The sequence below is a fragment of the Scomber japonicus genome, chromosome 4, assembly GCF_027409825.1.
Source record: "Scomber japonicus isolate fScoJap1 chromosome 4, fScoJap1.pri, whole genome shotgun sequence".
NCBI lineage: Eukaryota > Metazoa > Chordata > Actinopteri > Scombriformes > Scombridae > Scomber > Scomber japonicus.
Window position 1 is genome coordinate 17,671,491 of NC_070581.1, and position 17,943 is coordinate 17,689,433.

Consider the following 17,943-nt stretch of genomic DNA (forward strand, 5'->3'; position numbering starts at 1 on the left):
TACATAATTTTAAATGTTTAACTACCAGATAGCTGTTGCCTACTTAACTGTGTTTTACTGTAAAATGACATGTTACAATTGGACCCAAACTTATTGTGAGCATCACATGTACATACATGACTTTAACTCAGATTGAGCATGAACGGCCTTCTTACCAAACTGCACAGTGAAGGTCAAACAGCAAGTGAAGTAAAAAATAAACACATTTTTGAGTGGCAAAGACTTTAAACTTAATTTAAACAGCAAATCTTAACAGTTGTCAGCTAATACTAAGCAACATTAATTAACAGCTCATATTACGAGTTTGATTAGTGAGTGTAGTGGTGGATGTGGGCAGGGAAACAATGGGTCAAATAGGTGAGAAGGACACAGATCTCTGTTGCCTTTCTCTTTCAGCCTTTCCTAACTGCTGTCATCAAAAGAAGTTTGGCACAATCAGGTAGTTTCCCTGTGGAATTGCTGCCCTTCACAGAGAGTCATTTTGTTGGAGCCAATCAGAGGTTCATGTCGGGGAGAGTGCTGCTGTGTCTCCAGGGGTGTGACAGCAGTATGTGGGTCAGAGCTGCTCCCGGGGCCACCAGCTCCCAGGGCCCCCTGCAGGACGGCTACAATAGTAGCCCCAGGGCGGATGCCATAGCTGGGATTCCCACCCGTAACCGGGACGCCTTCACCCGGGGCACAGACACACTGGCAGCAGCCCCACAATCAATTCATCAATCTCTGAAGGGAGTGGCAACTGCAAAAGGCCACAGCAGTCACCCCCACATCTTGTCTTGGAAAGGACAGGGCCACCAGGGCTGACACTCAGGCGGACACCATGGTGGAGTCGTGAAAGTGCCAGAAACCACAGACTCGTCAAGCTTTGTAGAGGCCACTCAGTTTAACCTGACAACAGGAAAATCTGAAAGAAAATCACAGTTTAATTTCAAATTTGATATTTTTTTGCTTTATACTGTTTTTAAAGAGCACAAGGGAAAAATTCACACTGACTGCTGTTTAAAGAATTACACAACTGGCTCAAATTGTGAAGATTTCTTCCAACTCATTGAGTAATGTTGCTGTGTAAGCTTTTCCATCATTCAATTGGCAAGTGGATAAATGACAGCTTATCAGTTTATTATAACTGATTAGAGATTGAAACAAAATGTATGGGTCAAAGAATATGCTATGTAGTTTCTAAACTGGCTTAGCGTCCACCACCCACATCAGACCATGCAGCTTTATTTTCACAGCACCAATCTTCAGACTCTGTCTCCTCCTGCTGGATGGAGAACTGCTAGTTTGGTATAGTAAAAGATTGATGCACAAACAAGGCTATAATTAATGTGTGTCATGTTACAATACAAAAGGCTTTTTTGTGACTGCTTTTGTGTCCATTTATATTGGTGAACATAATAGATTAAGCTATTAGACAGCAGAACACGCAAGGCAACATTATAGATACAATTTCCATTTAAAATTGATGATAACAATGCTGAACAAACAGTTACTTTCAGAGGTTGCACAGAATGATCATTTCAAACAAACAGAATGCTCACTCATACACAAATAAGATGAGCTGCTTTCAGAAACAGCTACCACTATACATCTATTAATGAGTTGTCCCCTTTTCATTCACAGCTTCATGTTCAGGAATCTTGACTGCTTTGAGGCCATTTTCTCAAATTAAGCATGTTCTTGTTTTGGGTTCAGAAGTCACTTGACCATCTGACAATGTGCCCATTGTGACAGGCTGCTCCATATGCATCAAAGAGGTGATTAACCAGTTGACAGGGCTACAGGGACAATACTGCTCTTTAGGGGGGGAAACAGTGCAGCCACTCACAGCACTGGGACTAACTGGGAGACTGCAGCACTGCTTCCACATACAGCAGCTGACAACATGAAACCAATAAAAAAAAGGATGTATAGGGTACATGGTGTTCACACTGATGCAGGTTTTATATCACATGCATTTGTTTGCCACATTAGAAGCTTTACATTTTGATTTAATAACAACAATATTAATACATATAGTGCTTACATCAGGTGTCAGTCTGATGATTAATTGATATTCTGATGATTCAGTGTTATTCACCTTTATCTATTGCATGTCATGTGTATTATATCTATGACACTGGTGTTTGTATAGTGTCAGTAAGTGTAAATAAATAACCAAATAAAAATTGTCCTGTCCTCATCGGTTGTTTTATATATATTCCACGGAAATAGGGGTTGAGCATAGCTGTGTTGAGGCTACTATCCTCGCTGCAAGTGACCCCTGTTCGAATCCCGCACCGAGTGGTCTTATCCTGCGTGTCATTCCCCTCTCTCTGCCTCCTGTTTCCTGTCTATCTCTACTAACTTGTCCATTAAAGGCAAAAAGCCCAAAAATATACTTTAAAAAATATATATATATATTCCACGGAAATCTAACAGTATTTGATCTTTTTTGCATGCCCACTGCGACCAGCTCACTCGAAAAAAAAAGACGGATCAACCTCTGATTGGTGAACAAATCGGGCTCCCGGCCAATCACATGTCACTCTCTGAGAGGGAAGTCCCAGCGTCAAAATAAACTGCCACTTGTTCACCGTTTCCAGTGTTGCAATTGGCGCGTTTTATCTGCTCGTTTTACTGTGCAAAGTTTGGAAGAAGGATTTGCATTCTTCCTTTACTTTGATTAGATGATATTGGATTTTTTTTTTAAATCATATTTTCCTAAAACAGGTCAGCTCGTAGAGGTTTTGCGGCCTAGACGTGTATGATATGAAAATATCTCAGTAAATATACATCAACATGAACCAGTGGCGAGTAGTATTACTGAGTGTGACATTATTGTGGAGTCTACAAACAGCATTATCACAAACCCATGAAGGTAAGGGATTTATATTTCCATATCAGAAACCTTACTTAGCTTGTTTTAGTTGGCATAACTACACTAAGTCAGTTGAAGATATTAAACTTGAACCAGGAAGGTAAATGCGTTAAATATAGTCATGTGTTTTTTTTCTGTAGTCCTCCCACATGTTTTTCTTGCCTGAATTCACCTCACACAGCTAGAATATAATAAACAAATTAATATAGCATACATGCTTGAGACTTATCATAGGTTAAAGAGATTAAACTCGACAAACTATTAACCTTCATCTCTCATCTCGTCCTTGGCCCAGTGCTCATTGTTTTCTCCTTGAGAGTTGTTGTTTTTTGTTTTTTTTACCGTAATAACAGAGCTGTAATCAAGTACCTTAATGCAGCAATATCTCACCACTTTATATGCTGTTAGTGATGAATGGCAGCAATGTTAATGCCTTAGTGGGGATTAAATTTCCTGCATGGCAATGGCCCCAGTTGTAAAATGCTCCTGAGGACAACTGGTGCTGTTCATGTTCATGTGCAGTCTGCATTTAGTTGTTTTTTGTTAATGATAATCACTCATTTGCTATTCAAATGTTATGTAGTTGTTTGGATTATGTGGGGTGTGTGCTTGTGCATGCATGTGTGCTTGGATTGCCCTATATTCAAATTGATCATGCATGTTTACTTAAGAGAAGCAGGCATAAATGAAGTGCTTGAAGATATAAAATATGCTGCAATAAGTTTAATTTACAATCTGTTGTAATACAACATTTTCCATAAAAACACAGGCGAGATACAATTGTTTATGGAGAACTTCAGATTCATTACTGCTCATATTTACTATGAAGACAGGAAACGTGACTTGTGTTGTTGACTGCTGCAGGTGCCTAATCTTTGTATATAAAGTGGCAGTGCCACTGTTTTTGTTGGTCAGTAAGAGATGGTGTGTATGTCCCCTTTCCGTCCACGATATTTCCCTTCCCTCTGCCAGAATGTCCCACTCACACATGGCCCATTGTCTATTGCCTATGATCTCAGCAACGCAGACCCCCTCGGACACACACATACGCACATGCACACACACAGAAGCACTGTCTGTCGATGCATCACCCTTCACTCACTGAGACACACTGTCCACATTTATAGTTTTAATACAATAAGCACTTTGTGTGAAAGAAGCTCTATCCCCTCGGCCTCCACTCCATCAGCCCCAGGCCTAGACTGCTCCATGTACCAGCGTTTTACTCTGCTTCACATCAAACTCTCCAGCCAACACAGCAGCAGCCACAGCATCAGGACGACTCACAAAACCCATAAATACCACAGAAACAATATAACCGCATCACTCAAACACTCACCATTTGTTCTCCTTTAAAAGGCCATATCAGGGTTCGTGCCTGTTTTAGCTTCTCAGTAACAAAATATACTTACTCATCAATTTCCATTGAATCATTTTTGAAATGCATCATTAAGGATTTTATAGTTTTTTTTATGTATTTCTTTGTGCCTTTCCAAGCTGCTATTATTTTTCATTCATAAGCAGGCTCTTAAAACTTGTAGTCATCACAAGTCTGCATTCATTATAATAGCATTCTAATGCTGATTGTTTGCATTACCCTACGACGACAGTGACACAAAAATAAGCAGGCTTGACATTAAATGTGATGGATTACACAACTAAAAAGGTTTCAAAATGTTGCTAATTGATTTTCATGTCATATAAAGACAGATGGGAATGGGTGGAAAATGAGAAAAAATGTAACAGTGTTGTTTGCAAAAGAATTTGTTGGTTAAGTGTACATCATCTGGAGTAAATGGACTAAAATGTGCAAAACCACTGTTATGGTTCTTTAGCACGTAGGACAGGAAGTAAAACTGATGTGTCCTTTCATCTGTGTGTGTCAGTGGTGTGTCCTGGTACCCAGAATGGACTCAGCTCCACAGGCTCTCAGGAAAATCAATACAACCTGATTAAGGAGCGGTATGATGACTGTGAGATCATCATGGGAAACCTGGAAATCACTCAGATTGAGAGTAACTGGGATTTCTCTTTCCTCAAGGTAGAACTTATCTCTTTGTATTGCCTTGTCTCTCAACTGATTTGTATGTACAAGATGTAGCAGTGCACTGCACTGCTTGCCAGCATTCTCCTTGCCAGAGGCATACAGTAAATCTCCCACTGTTAGTCCTATCAGTTTTCTTGATTCAAGATACCACAAAAGCAGAGAAGATCAAACTATTTCCTTTCTACATATGTCAGCCTGTATGTTGTTTCCTAATGTGATGATCCTCTTCTTCTCCTTCACTGCAGACAATCCGTGAGGTGACTGGCTACGTCCTCATTGCTATGAACCACTTTCAGGAGATTCCTTTAGGTCAACTGCGTGTCATCAGAGGAAACAGCCTTTATGAAAGGCGCTTTGCTCTCTCTGTCTTCCTCAACTATCCCAAGGATGGCTCCAATGGCCTGCGGCAGCTGGGCCTTGCTAACCTGACAGGTACTAAGAGCAGAAAAACCTACCATTTTATGACTAAAAAAATACAGATGGTAGATGTAATAGTTGGCAGATGCTTATTCACTAAAAGAGTCTAATTGGTTTTGGTCTCCTGTCCTTCAGTTTCCAAATGTCTAACACCTTACAACAGCAGTTAATTATGAAGCTAAAACAAACTTCACTTGTAATCTTATAGCTGGAAAATAGTCTAGGTGTCCTCCCACATTAAAAGATGAAAATAAATTAGGTCATATGGTTTATGTAGAATATAAAACAAATACACTTGTCTCACACATATTGTACTTCATCTAATCCAAGTCTATGTCAAATGCTTGTAAATGATGTTGATGACATTGTGACCCATGCTAAGCAAAGTTTGCTGTAAGTCTGAAAACTATACTATATACTGTAACTGTACAAAATGAATTCACATGATGAACCTTTGAGCTCAAAGACTGAAACTGTTCATAAAAATATGAATGTTTAGATATATATTCAGAAGCTTTTTCCAATGTGTTTGTATCACATTTCACAGAGATTCTGGAGGGAGGAGTGCAGATTATCAACAACAAGTACCTGAGTTATGGCCCCTGGATCTTCTGGCAAGATATCATCAGAGACAACAGTGCTCCTATTGACATCCAGTACAATGGAGAGAGGGGTTGGTGTTGGAATGGTCCAGTTTCACAAATCTCCAAATTATTTCTAGAGTGTCTCTTTCATATATGAACTACTTGAATTTCTATCTCTCTCCCTCTCAGGCCCGTGCCACAAATCTTGTGGTGATTACTGCTGGGGGCCAAATAAGAACCAATGTCAGATCTGTGAGTGCGTAATTGTTCTGTTTTCCCTTTTCTCTCTGTGTTTGTTTCTTTCCTCCCCCCTTTTCTTCACTGAATGTCTCTTTTCATAGACACAGAGAAATACACAGAGACAGAGAGATGCACACAGAAAGACACAACACACACGCACACACACACACACACACACACACACACACACACGCATGTTGATGACCTCTCTTCATCCCATCTCTCCTGTGTGTTGCAGTGACTAAGACAGTGTGCGCTCCACAGTGTAATGGCCGCTGTTTTGGGACGAGCCCCCGGGACTGCTGTCACATAGAGTGTGCAGCAGGATGTAAAGGCCCTCTAGATGTGGACTGTTTTGTAAGTGCACCATCTTTTTCTCTTTACAGGAATATGTCAGGGAGAGAAAAGCAGTTCATATAGTCTAGGTTTATTGTTCTTAACAACTGCAAGAAGCATTTCATTCCAAACTGCTTTGTCTCCTTTTTGGAAAAAATAAATTGCCAGTGCCTAATTTAAAGTCATTTCAATTCAAATTTGATTCTATTTTAATACAAACACCTGTCTTGAAGGACCTTGGTGGTTCATTGTCTCCACATATTTTCAAGTTATAAACAATTAATTCTTTTCATTATTAACTAATCTGCCAAATACTTTAATGATACATTGATTAATAGTTTAGTGAACAAAACTTAAAGAAACTGTGTAAAAATGTCCATTATAACACCCTACAGCACATAGTGATGGCATCACACGTCTAAAACATAAACATTTCCAAATCACTTTAATGTTTTGATTGAAAAAACAACTTCAATGATTAATCAATTATAAAAAGAGTTGCTGATTAATGTTCTTTCATTTGACTAACCACAGCCCTATTACAAAAAATGTACACGCTCTTGATTTATTTCCTATTTTCTAGTCAGTCATTATTTGTTTGTTCATTGTTACAGTAAATTCAATACAGCATGGATCTCTTTAAAGACCCTTAAAATTTGCTCACTTAAATTTGGTATTCGGAAGTTGAGAAGTAAACAGCTACGTGTTATTTATTTTTTGCCACTTGGGTATGATTTTCTAACAATATTTCTTGAGAGTATATAGACAGCTGACTTTAAAATCCTGGAGGGTACAAAATAAATCTAAGAGCTGTTTTTTATTTTATAAAACAATCAGTAGTTCATGTAAACTAGAAATGATTCGTGATTTGTTAGGTTCCTTGACTTTTTCACTTAATTACTCACAGTGGACTTTAATAGTAGTCATCATTTTATGTAATCAATGTCAGCGCTTCCAAATCTCATTGAAAGAAATGACTTGTGTACCTGTGTAGGCATGTCGTCATTTCAACGACTCTGGAGCCTGCGTGCCCCAGTGTCCCCAGACTCTGATCTATAACAAGCAGACGTTTCAAATGGAGAACAACCCTAATGCCAAATATCAGTATGGCTCCATCTGTGTCTCTCAGTGCCCCAGTGAGTCTCCTCCTCTCAACATGTTTTCTTGTTACTTTTTGTGCAACAAGAAACACACTTTAATTATTTATTTAAGGTTGGTGCATCTATTCATTCTGCACACCTGTGTCATATTGGTCTTGATACTGTAACAAATGGAAAGATGGTCGCAGGCCAGAGATGATGCTGGTTCTTAAAGCTTGCCAGTGGTTTCTTTGTCTCTTCTAAAATTGATATCCTGTGATCTTCTTCTCTTTCTTCCTGTAGTCCATTTCGTGGTGGACGGTAGCTCCTGTGTGAGCGCCTGTCCTCAAGACAAGATGGAAGTGGAGAGAGAAGGCCAGAGGCAGTGTGAGCTCTGCAGTGGACTATGCCCAAAAGGTTGACATCAGAAAATATCTTATAAGATATATACATCTTACACTTACTTGTCAGTCATCTGTAAAACAAAAGCTAATGATGGTGTTTAATCATCCTGACAGTTTGTGAAGGTACCGGTGCTGAACACAGGCAGACTGTGGACTCCAGCAACATCGACAGCTTCATCAACTGCACCAAGATCCAGGGCAGCCTTCATTTCCTGGTGACAGGGATACTTGGGTAATTTTCTGTCCTGTCAGAAGAATGTTGGAGCACAGTGTCGTACAGACAACATGTTAATACTGTGTCTTTGTCCGTCTCAGAGATGACTTTAAACAGATCCCACCCCTGGATGCCAAAAAGCTGGAAGTGTTCCGCACTGTCAGAGAAATAACAGGTTTGTATATAATGTATAATGGTGTTAATAATGCTTAATAAAATATATTACCTGTGGTTCTGCAGGGTTTAGCCCATTACCTAATAAATGCATACAGGGTAATGTACTGTACTGTCTTTACACCTAGAATACACTAAAACCCATTTATCCACCTAATAACCTGCAAAAGTATGTGACATTTTTCATTAATGGCATAAAACATTAAAAACAGAAGGCAGTTTGTGTTTTAATATTATCACTGTGTTTTATTATCAGATTTCCTTAACATCCAATCATGGCCCAGAGAGCTGAATGATTTGTCTGTTTTTTCAAGTCTCACTACCATTCAAGGGAGGTCGCTCTACAAGTAAGTCTCGTTTACATGAAGTATTGTGTGAGAGGATTTTTGGGGTCAAATCAGAAGTCAAATCTACTAATTATCTGTTATGACACAGATTTTAAACACTACTAAAACAGTATTATTTAATATCTAAATTAAAAACAAAAACAAAAAAGGGCAAATCTAGTTAAGGGGCCATAAGCAGCCTCTTTATGCTTTTAGACTTCTCTGATGTTTTGTATTCAACAATATCCATCTGTGTTACATGTTACTGTAAGTGTGTTGCATAACCATGTGTCATCGCTGCTCTCTCACACACTCTCCATCCTCCTGTCTCTTCTTTGCTATCACATCATAAAAAGCTCCCTATGCAGTGTTTTGACATTTTCTAACCTCTCTCCTCTTTCTGTCTATGCTCTACAGCTGTGAACAGGTATGGATTGTGTGTGTGTGTGTGTGCATTTGTCTTTCCATCTTTGAGAGGACCAATTTCACTTCACTTCAAAACGTCCTCACAATTTCAAACCAGCGTTGTGAGGATGTTTTTCTATGTTGTGAGAATATTTTGGCTGGTTGTCACAACTTCAAAGTGCAATTTGAGGTTTAAGACTTGGTTTTAAAATTAAGTTTAGAATTGGGTTTAGGTTCAGTTTAGGGTAAGGATTGGGTTTAGCTATTAAGCTGTTATGGTTAATGTTAGGGTAAGGGGCTTGGGAATGCATTACGTCAATGAGGATATAAAAGATCTAAAGACAAGTGTGTGTGTGTGTGTGTGTGTGTGTGTGTGTGTGTGTGTGTGTGTGTGTGTGTGTGTGGATGTGTGTGTGTGTGTGTGATTGTACGCGCTTGTGTATGTGGAACCTAAACTCCTACATGCCATTTGGTTTACAACTAAAATATAATCTGAAGACACAAGATACAAATTTTGTGAAATTTGCTTCGAATATTTCTCCAGCTCACCTGATGTTTTTCACTCTGTTATTTTCTCTGTAACCTCTTCCATTTTCTGACCTTCTCACCATAGGCGATTTTCTCTGATGGTGATGCACATTTCCACCCTTACCTCACTGGGTCTGCGCTCTCTCCGAGAGATCAGTGATGGCAATGTGTATGTCAGCCAGAATGCCAACCTCTGTTACCACCACACTGTAAACTGGGCACACTTGTTCAGGGGCCGCAGAATTCGCATCAACAACATAAACAACAACAGGCCACAGGCAGAGTGTGGTAAGGGTCACACTGATTTTTTAAAGATTTGTTATTCTTTTAGCTGAACAAATGGTATACCCATAGCTGAATGTCAAATATATTGTTGTATTGCAGCAGCAGCAGATACCTGATGGTTTTCTTACTCTGCTTTTTGTACAGTTGCAGAAGGTCATGTTTGTGACCCACTGTGTTCAGACTCCGGTTGCTGGGGACCAGGACCTGACCAGTGTCTCTCCTGTAGGAACTACAGTCGTAATGGCACATGTGTGGGCAGCTGTAATTTTTATATCGGGTCAGTAGATATGAGTTTATATTCTTGTGACTGATGTTGTTTGTGTTGTTATATTGACTTTATTCATTTGATATAATTGTATATTTTTTTGATAATTGTGTCCACAGCACTCCAAAGGAATTTGCAGGGCCTGATGGAGAGTGCATTGCCTGTCATTCAGAGTGCAAGCCTCAGATTGGAGAGCCCAGCTGCACTGGACCGGTAACTTCTAAACAGACATTTTGGCTCAGAGCCTTAGTGTGAGCTCTCTTATGCATTCGACTATCAACTGGAAATATTGATGGGTGCATGAAATAAACACCTGTAAAATATGTCTAAGATGGTAATTTGGTGAACATTACCTGAACATCAGCATGTTAGCAGTGTCATTGGGACCATATGAACATGCCAACGTTAGCATTTACTGTACCAGTCAAAAGTTTGGACACACTTTTTCATTTAAGGGAATTGGAAGGTGTGTCCAAACTGTTGACTGGTACTGTAGCTCAAAGCATCTCATTGCCTACTGTGTAAGGGCAGCCTCACAGAGCCACTAGTATGGTTATTGAAAAATAGAGTGTATTACAGCTATAGTGTTACATTCATAATACAGCACAAGAGAGTAAATGCCACTGAGGACATCACAATTACAGCTTAGGTTTGATTTTCTAACTAAAAACAGAGTCCCTTCAGTGTCAGTTCTTGATGAGAAAACAAACTTTAAATTGAGTCTCCCCACTTCTGAACATATAAAAAGATACTCAGTGGATACAATAATATGAATATTGTCTAGACATGGTTTATGTTCAAATAAAATGGTTAATTATACAATGATGATTATCTCAGTTACTGAAATTTGTGATTGTATTTGATCAAAATTTAAATTGTATCTCTCAAGCAACTTTGAACCTTTGATGCCCTTCTGACACTAATGTACAAATACAACAAACCTCAGCAAAATGCTAAAGTGATTAAGCTGCTTGTGATTATTGTCCTGGCTTGGAAACAAACTACAATTCTTCTTAAAAGGCTATTTCTTGTATTATTATTATTAATATTATTAATATCATTATTATTAATAATAATAATAATAATAATAATAATAATACATTTTATTTAAAGGTGCCTCTCTGGGCACTTGAGGACACCGTACAATAAATAAACAAAAACAATAAGAAACAAAACAGATAAAAGACAGTGTAGAAGAGACAAAACTAAAATGAGATAGTGGGGTTCAAGTTAAGTGGGGTATGCAATTCTGAATAAGTGAGTTCTTAGCCAGATATATTATATTTTGGTTCACTGATGGTTCAGAGCCCCTTTGAGGGGAGTTTTACATAATTGCTATGTCTCAATTCTTCTTGTATTTTTCTTTCTTCCTTCCTTTCTTCGGTAGGGTGCAGATGAGTGTGTTGCTTGTGCCAACCTTCGAGATGGTCCTTACTGCATGTCCTCTTGCCCCACTGGCGTAAACGATGGACAGAGGGGGCTGATCTTCAAATATCCCAATAGAGACAGCCACTGTGAACCATGTCATCACAACTGCACTCAAGGGTGAGACTGAAAAAAAAATATGTCCCCAGTTTTGTGTGTGTGTGTGTGTGTGTGTGTGTGTGTGTGTGTGTGTGTGTGTGTGTGTGTGTGTGTGTGTGTGTGTGTGCGTGTGTGTTTTCACATGCATCCATCTTTAGAAGTGTCACATTAATATCATCTATGAAAATTGAGGATTATAATGTGTTTATCTGTTACAGATGCTCAGGCCCAGGATTGAATGATTGTTTAGAATCAGTCATACTGGCAATTAGTAGGTGAGTGTTTCCCCCTGCTGGTGAATAGCAAATGCTACACTGCAATATACACTGATCAACCAAAACAGTAACAGGTGTGCAGTGGTCAGTACCTTCCAAAAGTGGTCCCAGAAAGGATCATCAGCAGTAGGTCATGGATGCCCAAGACTCACTGATGGGAGTGGGGAGCAAACTGAAACTAACACTTAAAACACTATAAGAACAGTACTGCTTCTCTTAACTTCATAAACTGCACACCTGAACCATTTGTTTTGTTTGGAAACATTATATTTAATCAGAAATTTCGAGAAAGCTGGGACTGAAAATCTAAGTAGAAAACTAAAACAAAAACAAAATTGAGAAAATATCTCATCTGGAAAAATTATTTAGAAATTTAGAAATTGACCAGTTTGCTTCTGTCCATCTCTTCCTTCGGCTCTGACTGACAGATAAGTGTAATAAACTCAACTTCTTCTATGCTTGTTTCTCATGTAAAAAAAAAAAACTAATATAATGTTGTAATGTAGCATAACTATCCTTGCATATGGAAATGGAGAATTCAATTCACCTATCTCATTTGAGATGGTGTGCTTTCCTACACCTGTGACTTTAAAATATTACCCTCTAAGACATATTTCACATGACAACTTATTGCACTTGCACAGTACACTTTTTCTGCTTACGTTGGTGTGAGTAATTATGGAGATCAGGAACTTTGCTTCACTCTATCTTTAGCTCTGTATAATTGATCTGTGGCTATTTGTGCATGATACCCACATGAATATATTCCATGCTGGTATGTTGGCTTGTATCTCAGCAACTGGAACAAACCAGTTCACCTGACAACAACCTTGAAGAAAAGGTTTTTGATCAGATCACAATTGCCGGAACCAAAGCATACAACATGATGTCATATCTAACTTTACTAACCCCAGTTTCTTTTTTAACCTTTTATTCCACACTTCCATCTCTCTGCTTCTCTCTACAGTGGTCAGATCACAGGCATAGCTTTAGGTGTGCCGGCTGGTTTGATTTTCTGCCTGGTTTTGTTTTTCCTGGGTGTGTTGTACCACCGAGGTCTGGCTATCCGCCGCAAGAGAGCCATGAGGAGGTACCTGGAGAGCGGAGAGGTGAGTCTCTTTGGGGACAATTCAACTCAATGAGCTGCTACAAGCTGCCTTTGCTAATTGTGTTTGTTTTCACTGAGAAAACGGCCATCTGGGAATGATCCTTGTGTTTCTGGCAGAGCTTTGAGCCACTGGGACCAGGAGAGAAAGGTACCAAGGTTCATGCCCGCATTTTGAGGCCCTCAGATCTGAAGAAAATCAAAGCCCTCGGCTCTGGAGTTTTTGGCACAGTGCACAAGGTATTCATTAACCTCAATTTGCCTTTTGAACATTCCCTCATCGCCCACTCAGTCACAGCCTCATATGTAGCTACTCATTTGACTGCAGCTATATATTTAATTTGTGTTTAAGGGCTTTTGGACTCCAGAGGGAGAGACAGTGAAGATCCCTGTGGCCATTAAAACCATCCAGGATAGCTCCGGTCGACAGACCTTCACTGAGATCACAGATGTGAGAATCAGACTTGCCTGAAAAAGTTAAAAGATTACGGAAAACATCAATTAATGTGACATACAGTAATATAGCATATGTTGAGAAGGAAAGAACAAATATTAGAAGGTCATGGTTGTTATTTTTTCATACATATAATATGTTGTGATCATGTTCTTTGTGTAGCACATGCTGTCTATGGGTAGCCTAGACCACCCCTACATTGTTAGGCTTCTGGGCATCTGTCCAGGTGCCAGTCTGCAACTCGTGACCCAGCTCAGTTCCCAGGGGTCCTTAGTGGAGCACCTCAGGCAGCACAAGAACAGCCTGGACCCCCAGCGCCTGCTCAACTGGTGTGTGCAGATCGCTAAAGTGAGTGCACCTGGACTGACAGACCTTTTTAAGTAGACCTTACATCATTAATTGGCTTTCAGTGGTGACATGTTTGTGTCTCAGGGTATGTACTACCTGGAGGAACACTGCATGGTGCATAGAAACTTGGCTGCCCGCAACATCCTACTGAAGAACGACTACCAGGTCCAGATCTCTGACTATGGTGTAGCAGATCTCCTTTATCCTGATGACAAGAAATATGTCTACACAGACACCAAGGTTGCTATGACACACAGTTCATGATACACCTTGAATTGTCAAGTCACAATTAGGACTTTTTGTTTCTTCCAGTTATCAAATCAAACCAAATCTGAACACCCTGTCTGTAATTTGTCTCCTAATCCAGACACCTATTAAATGGATGGCTCTTGAAAGCATTTTGTTTCGAAGATACAGTCATCAAAGTGATGTTTGGAGTTATGGTAAGTGGCAGAGTATTTTGGTTCTGCGTGTATTTAGGGTTCCACAGTTTGAACCAATAAATCTACTTTCCTCTTGAAAGCTGCGGTCTGTGAATGTTGGCTGGGAGTATTTAAATGTGGCATCTGTCTTCCTGGACAGGCGTGACAGTATGGGAGATGATGTCATATGGGGCAGAGCCCTATGCATCTGTGCAGCCTCAGGAGGTGCCGAGTCTACTAGAGAAGGGCGAACGTCTGTCTCAACCCCACATCTGCACTATAGACGTCTACATGGTCATGGTTAAATGTGAGTGCCATAAAACATTGCACCAGTTTACACAAACACATAGAGTCATTCACACCAAATCTGAATTATTTTGCTTCTTTTGTTCAGGCTGGATGATTGATGAAAATATAAGGCCGACCTTCAAAGAGCTAGCCAGTGACTTTACTCGCATGGCAAGAGACCCACCTAGATACCTCGTCATCAAGGTGATGCCATCATCATCATTCATTTTACAGCTTTGCCCACTGACTGTTGACTGAGACCTTAAACCCTGTACCTCCATATTATCCTGTAGGTGGAAGGAGGAGAAGCTGCCTCAGAACAGAGCCATCGAAGAGAATCAGAGCGAGGGCTTCTAGACGCAGATTTGGATGACCAAGATGAAGAGGGACTGGAGGATGGTTTGGCTACTCCTCCACTTCAACACTCTCCATCTTGGAGTCTGTCACGTTCAAGGATTAGTTCTTACAGGGTGATTAAATAAGCCTTTTATTTGACAGATAGACTCTTTTATGACTGGTTCAGAGCCAGAAAAGAAACCAGCAACATTTTTTTCTTCCCTAATCTGTAGAGTGGCACCTCTCAGGCCGGACCAGTTGGATACCTGCCAATGACCCCAAGCCCTGTAGACAGCATCCGCCAGGTGGGTCAGACACACGCGTTCACACAAAAACATGCAAACAAACTTTCCCACTCCTTTTCCTTGACACTTGCCTTACAAGTGATGAAGTAGATCCATTTAGCTGTAACAACTTTGCTTTATTCAGCAAATTACTACACTTTGCCAAGCGGTGTATAAAATCAATATTACGACCCAGCACTGCCAGTAGGCCAATGCCTCAAGTAGTGAAATACATTGAAAGGTGTCATTATAGGATTCATTTCCATGAGATGCTTCATTAATCCATGTCTCTCTCTCTCTTTTCTGTCTCAGCTGTGGTTTCAGAGGTCTCGTCTGAGCTCAGTGCGAACTCTGCCCGAGAGGTCAGAGGTCAGGGGCAGTGGCAGGGAGGCAGAGGTGCGCGAGGAAGGTTTAAGGACTGGGAGTCTTCACAGGGCCCGGTTTGGATCTGAAAGGGGCAATCCCCATATCAACCGGCACAGGAAGCTCTCAACAGCATCAAGTCCATCTTCATACAAAGTGTGGATGGCAGGGGAAGAGGAGGAGGTGGACCATTATGGTTATGTTCTTCCTGGTTCACCTGACACTCCAGAGAGAGGTAAATCATGAGAACTCAAATGGTAGCATGCTGAGTTATCATAGTATTTACTTGACTGTTTTGTTCCCTGTTAAAAGTAACTGTTAAATTATTACATAAACAATACTTAATCAAAGCATCTTCCCTGATCTTCTTCCTTTTACACATTCTGCCATGTCTCACAGTCTGCAGAGTTTCTCATGCTGGACGAAGAAACTCAAGATCAACCAAGAACAATCCGTCTCTCGTGGTGATAAATCCCTCCCATGAGTACGAGGTCATGAGCAAAGAGCCTGGTGCTCCACCTTGCTCGACAGCAGGCAACTCATCACAGGTAGATGCCCTTTCAGTTGCACTTTGTCGTAAAACCCCACCTCCACCTTCTCTGACTTTCATAGCGCCATTACCTGCAGAGGACACAACACATTTGGAAAGCCTGACACCAGCTGTAAGGAGAAGGCAAGTAAATGAGGATTGTGAGGGAACAGTAGCAGAGCAAAGAGACTCAGCAAAGAAACATCAGCTCACTGGGGACTCTGAGAGTGAGATCAAAATTGTGGATGACCAAAGACAGACAGTGCAAGGGATAGGCAGGTACGAATACATGGACATCAGACGCTCTGACTCTACAGAAGGAGAGGACCAAGCACATGAGAGGCGTGGGCATCAAACATCTGCAAAGAGTGCAGCAGAGACAGATGGAAGAGACGGGGCAGAGGAGAGCCAAGTAGTGCAGGTGTTGAAGAAAGAGCACAAGGAAGAAGAGGAAGAGGAGAAGAACCACTGTACAAATAAACAACCCACACTTGAGGGGAATCTCAGCAGTATGGTCATGCCCAGGCCAGATGTGCTCACAGCTGGGGGAGAGAAGGTAGAGGAATATGAAGAGATGACCGGATTTGGAGTGGTATCCAGTGGGTGGGAACCGGCAGACTACCAGAACCTGCCAGTGAAGGGGAGGGCTGTTTCTGAGGACATGGGCAGTGGCAGGTGTGCTGGGATCGGGGGATACATCAAGGTGTGTGCTGGCATGGGGGAATCTGGCAACAACACATCATTTGACAACCCAGACTACTGGCACAGCAGACTGTTCCTCAAGCCAGATGCTGTACGTACTTAATAATGTTCACTGGGACAGAGACACAGTAACTGCTGCAGTTACTTCAGGTATAGACTTATGACAAACCTTTGTACAAATTACTATAACACGAATTATTAAAACGTGAATAAATATGATTATTTTTCAAATATCAGATCACTTGTGTCATTAATTGTGTAGAGCGGCCTTTTTTGTCTCACAGTGTGTTTATTAAATAAAACTATAAAATACCAACATCTGGATCACTTATTAATTTCTTTCACTTGTTGCATTTTCAAAATGATATTGCAATGTGAATCATTAAATCAATCAATCAAATATTTTTTATGCTCCAGCTCGCATTTAGTGACACAGAGCAGCACATAGTGAGATGGAGGACAGTGAACGCACCGGTGACGCACTCGCGAGAGGTCAGAGGCAATTCAGAGATGATTAGACCAATGAGAGATTCACTGCAGCATACTTCCGTTTTGGTTCGAGTCCACTTGGTGGGTTAATGAGTTGACCTCAAAATTATTGTGTGGTTAAAATATTAAACATTTAGCAGTGTTTTTTTTATTTTAAAATAAATCAAATATAAAACAAAAGACGTTACTTTATATACATATAGGCTAGTAGGTTTAAAAACATGGGAGGAAACAGAAAAGAGGAGGTAGTAACGAGATTGAGAATTGGACACGGCAATCTACACAGCATACTGAAGTGTCCAGCCGTTCTTTGTAAACTATGTACACAGCATAGACTGTATATGGTACACAGTCAAGAAACTGTGGAATGTGATCATCACGACACGATGGGGCAAATGGAAATATTGAGGTTCACAAGAGCAGAGAAAGCTTGTAGGCAGATGCAGACGAAGCAGTTGGCGATTGATTGATTTTAACTATGTAAAGCACGTTGTGTTACATTTCGACGTATAAAAAGTGCTATACAAATAAAGTTTGATTGCGGTAACGCCAGAGGATGCTGATAAACCTCAACGAAGAAGCAATAGGCGGTGAACCATCTTGACTGCGCAGCCTATCTTTGGCAGCAGGCGGGATCTAATGATCGTAGTCTCCCGGCTGAAA

At 40.5% G+C, this 17,943-nt stretch overlaps 1 protein-coding gene across 1 annotated transcript; it reads left to right on the top strand.

The window, feature by feature from the left end:
- Positions 1–2,778: 2,778 nt before the first annotated feature.
- erbb3b (erb-b2 receptor tyrosine kinase 3b) lies at positions 2,779–17,041 on the top strand. The gene is made up of 28 exons (XM_053316962.1): positions 2,779–2,857; positions 4,744–4,898; positions 5,150–5,336; positions 5,869–5,994; positions 6,095–6,157; positions 6,384–6,502; positions 7,476–7,617; positions 7,864–7,977; positions 8,079–8,196; positions 8,280–8,353; positions 8,609–8,699; positions 9,697–9,899; positions 10,041–10,173; positions 10,281–10,374; positions 11,549–11,706; positions 11,904–11,960; positions 12,928–13,069; positions 13,186–13,305; positions 13,418–13,516; positions 13,682–13,867; positions 13,952–14,107; positions 14,235–14,310; positions 14,450–14,596; positions 14,684–14,781; positions 14,871–15,047; positions 15,147–15,218; positions 15,510–15,795; positions 15,960–17,041. Exons 1-28 carry the CDS (start codon positions 2,779–2,781, stop codon positions 16,892–16,894), a joined length of 4,407 nt encoding a protein of 1,468 aa, XP_053172937.1. The 3' UTR covers positions 16,895–17,041.
- The last annotated feature ends 902 nt before the right edge of the window (positions 17,042–17,943 follow it).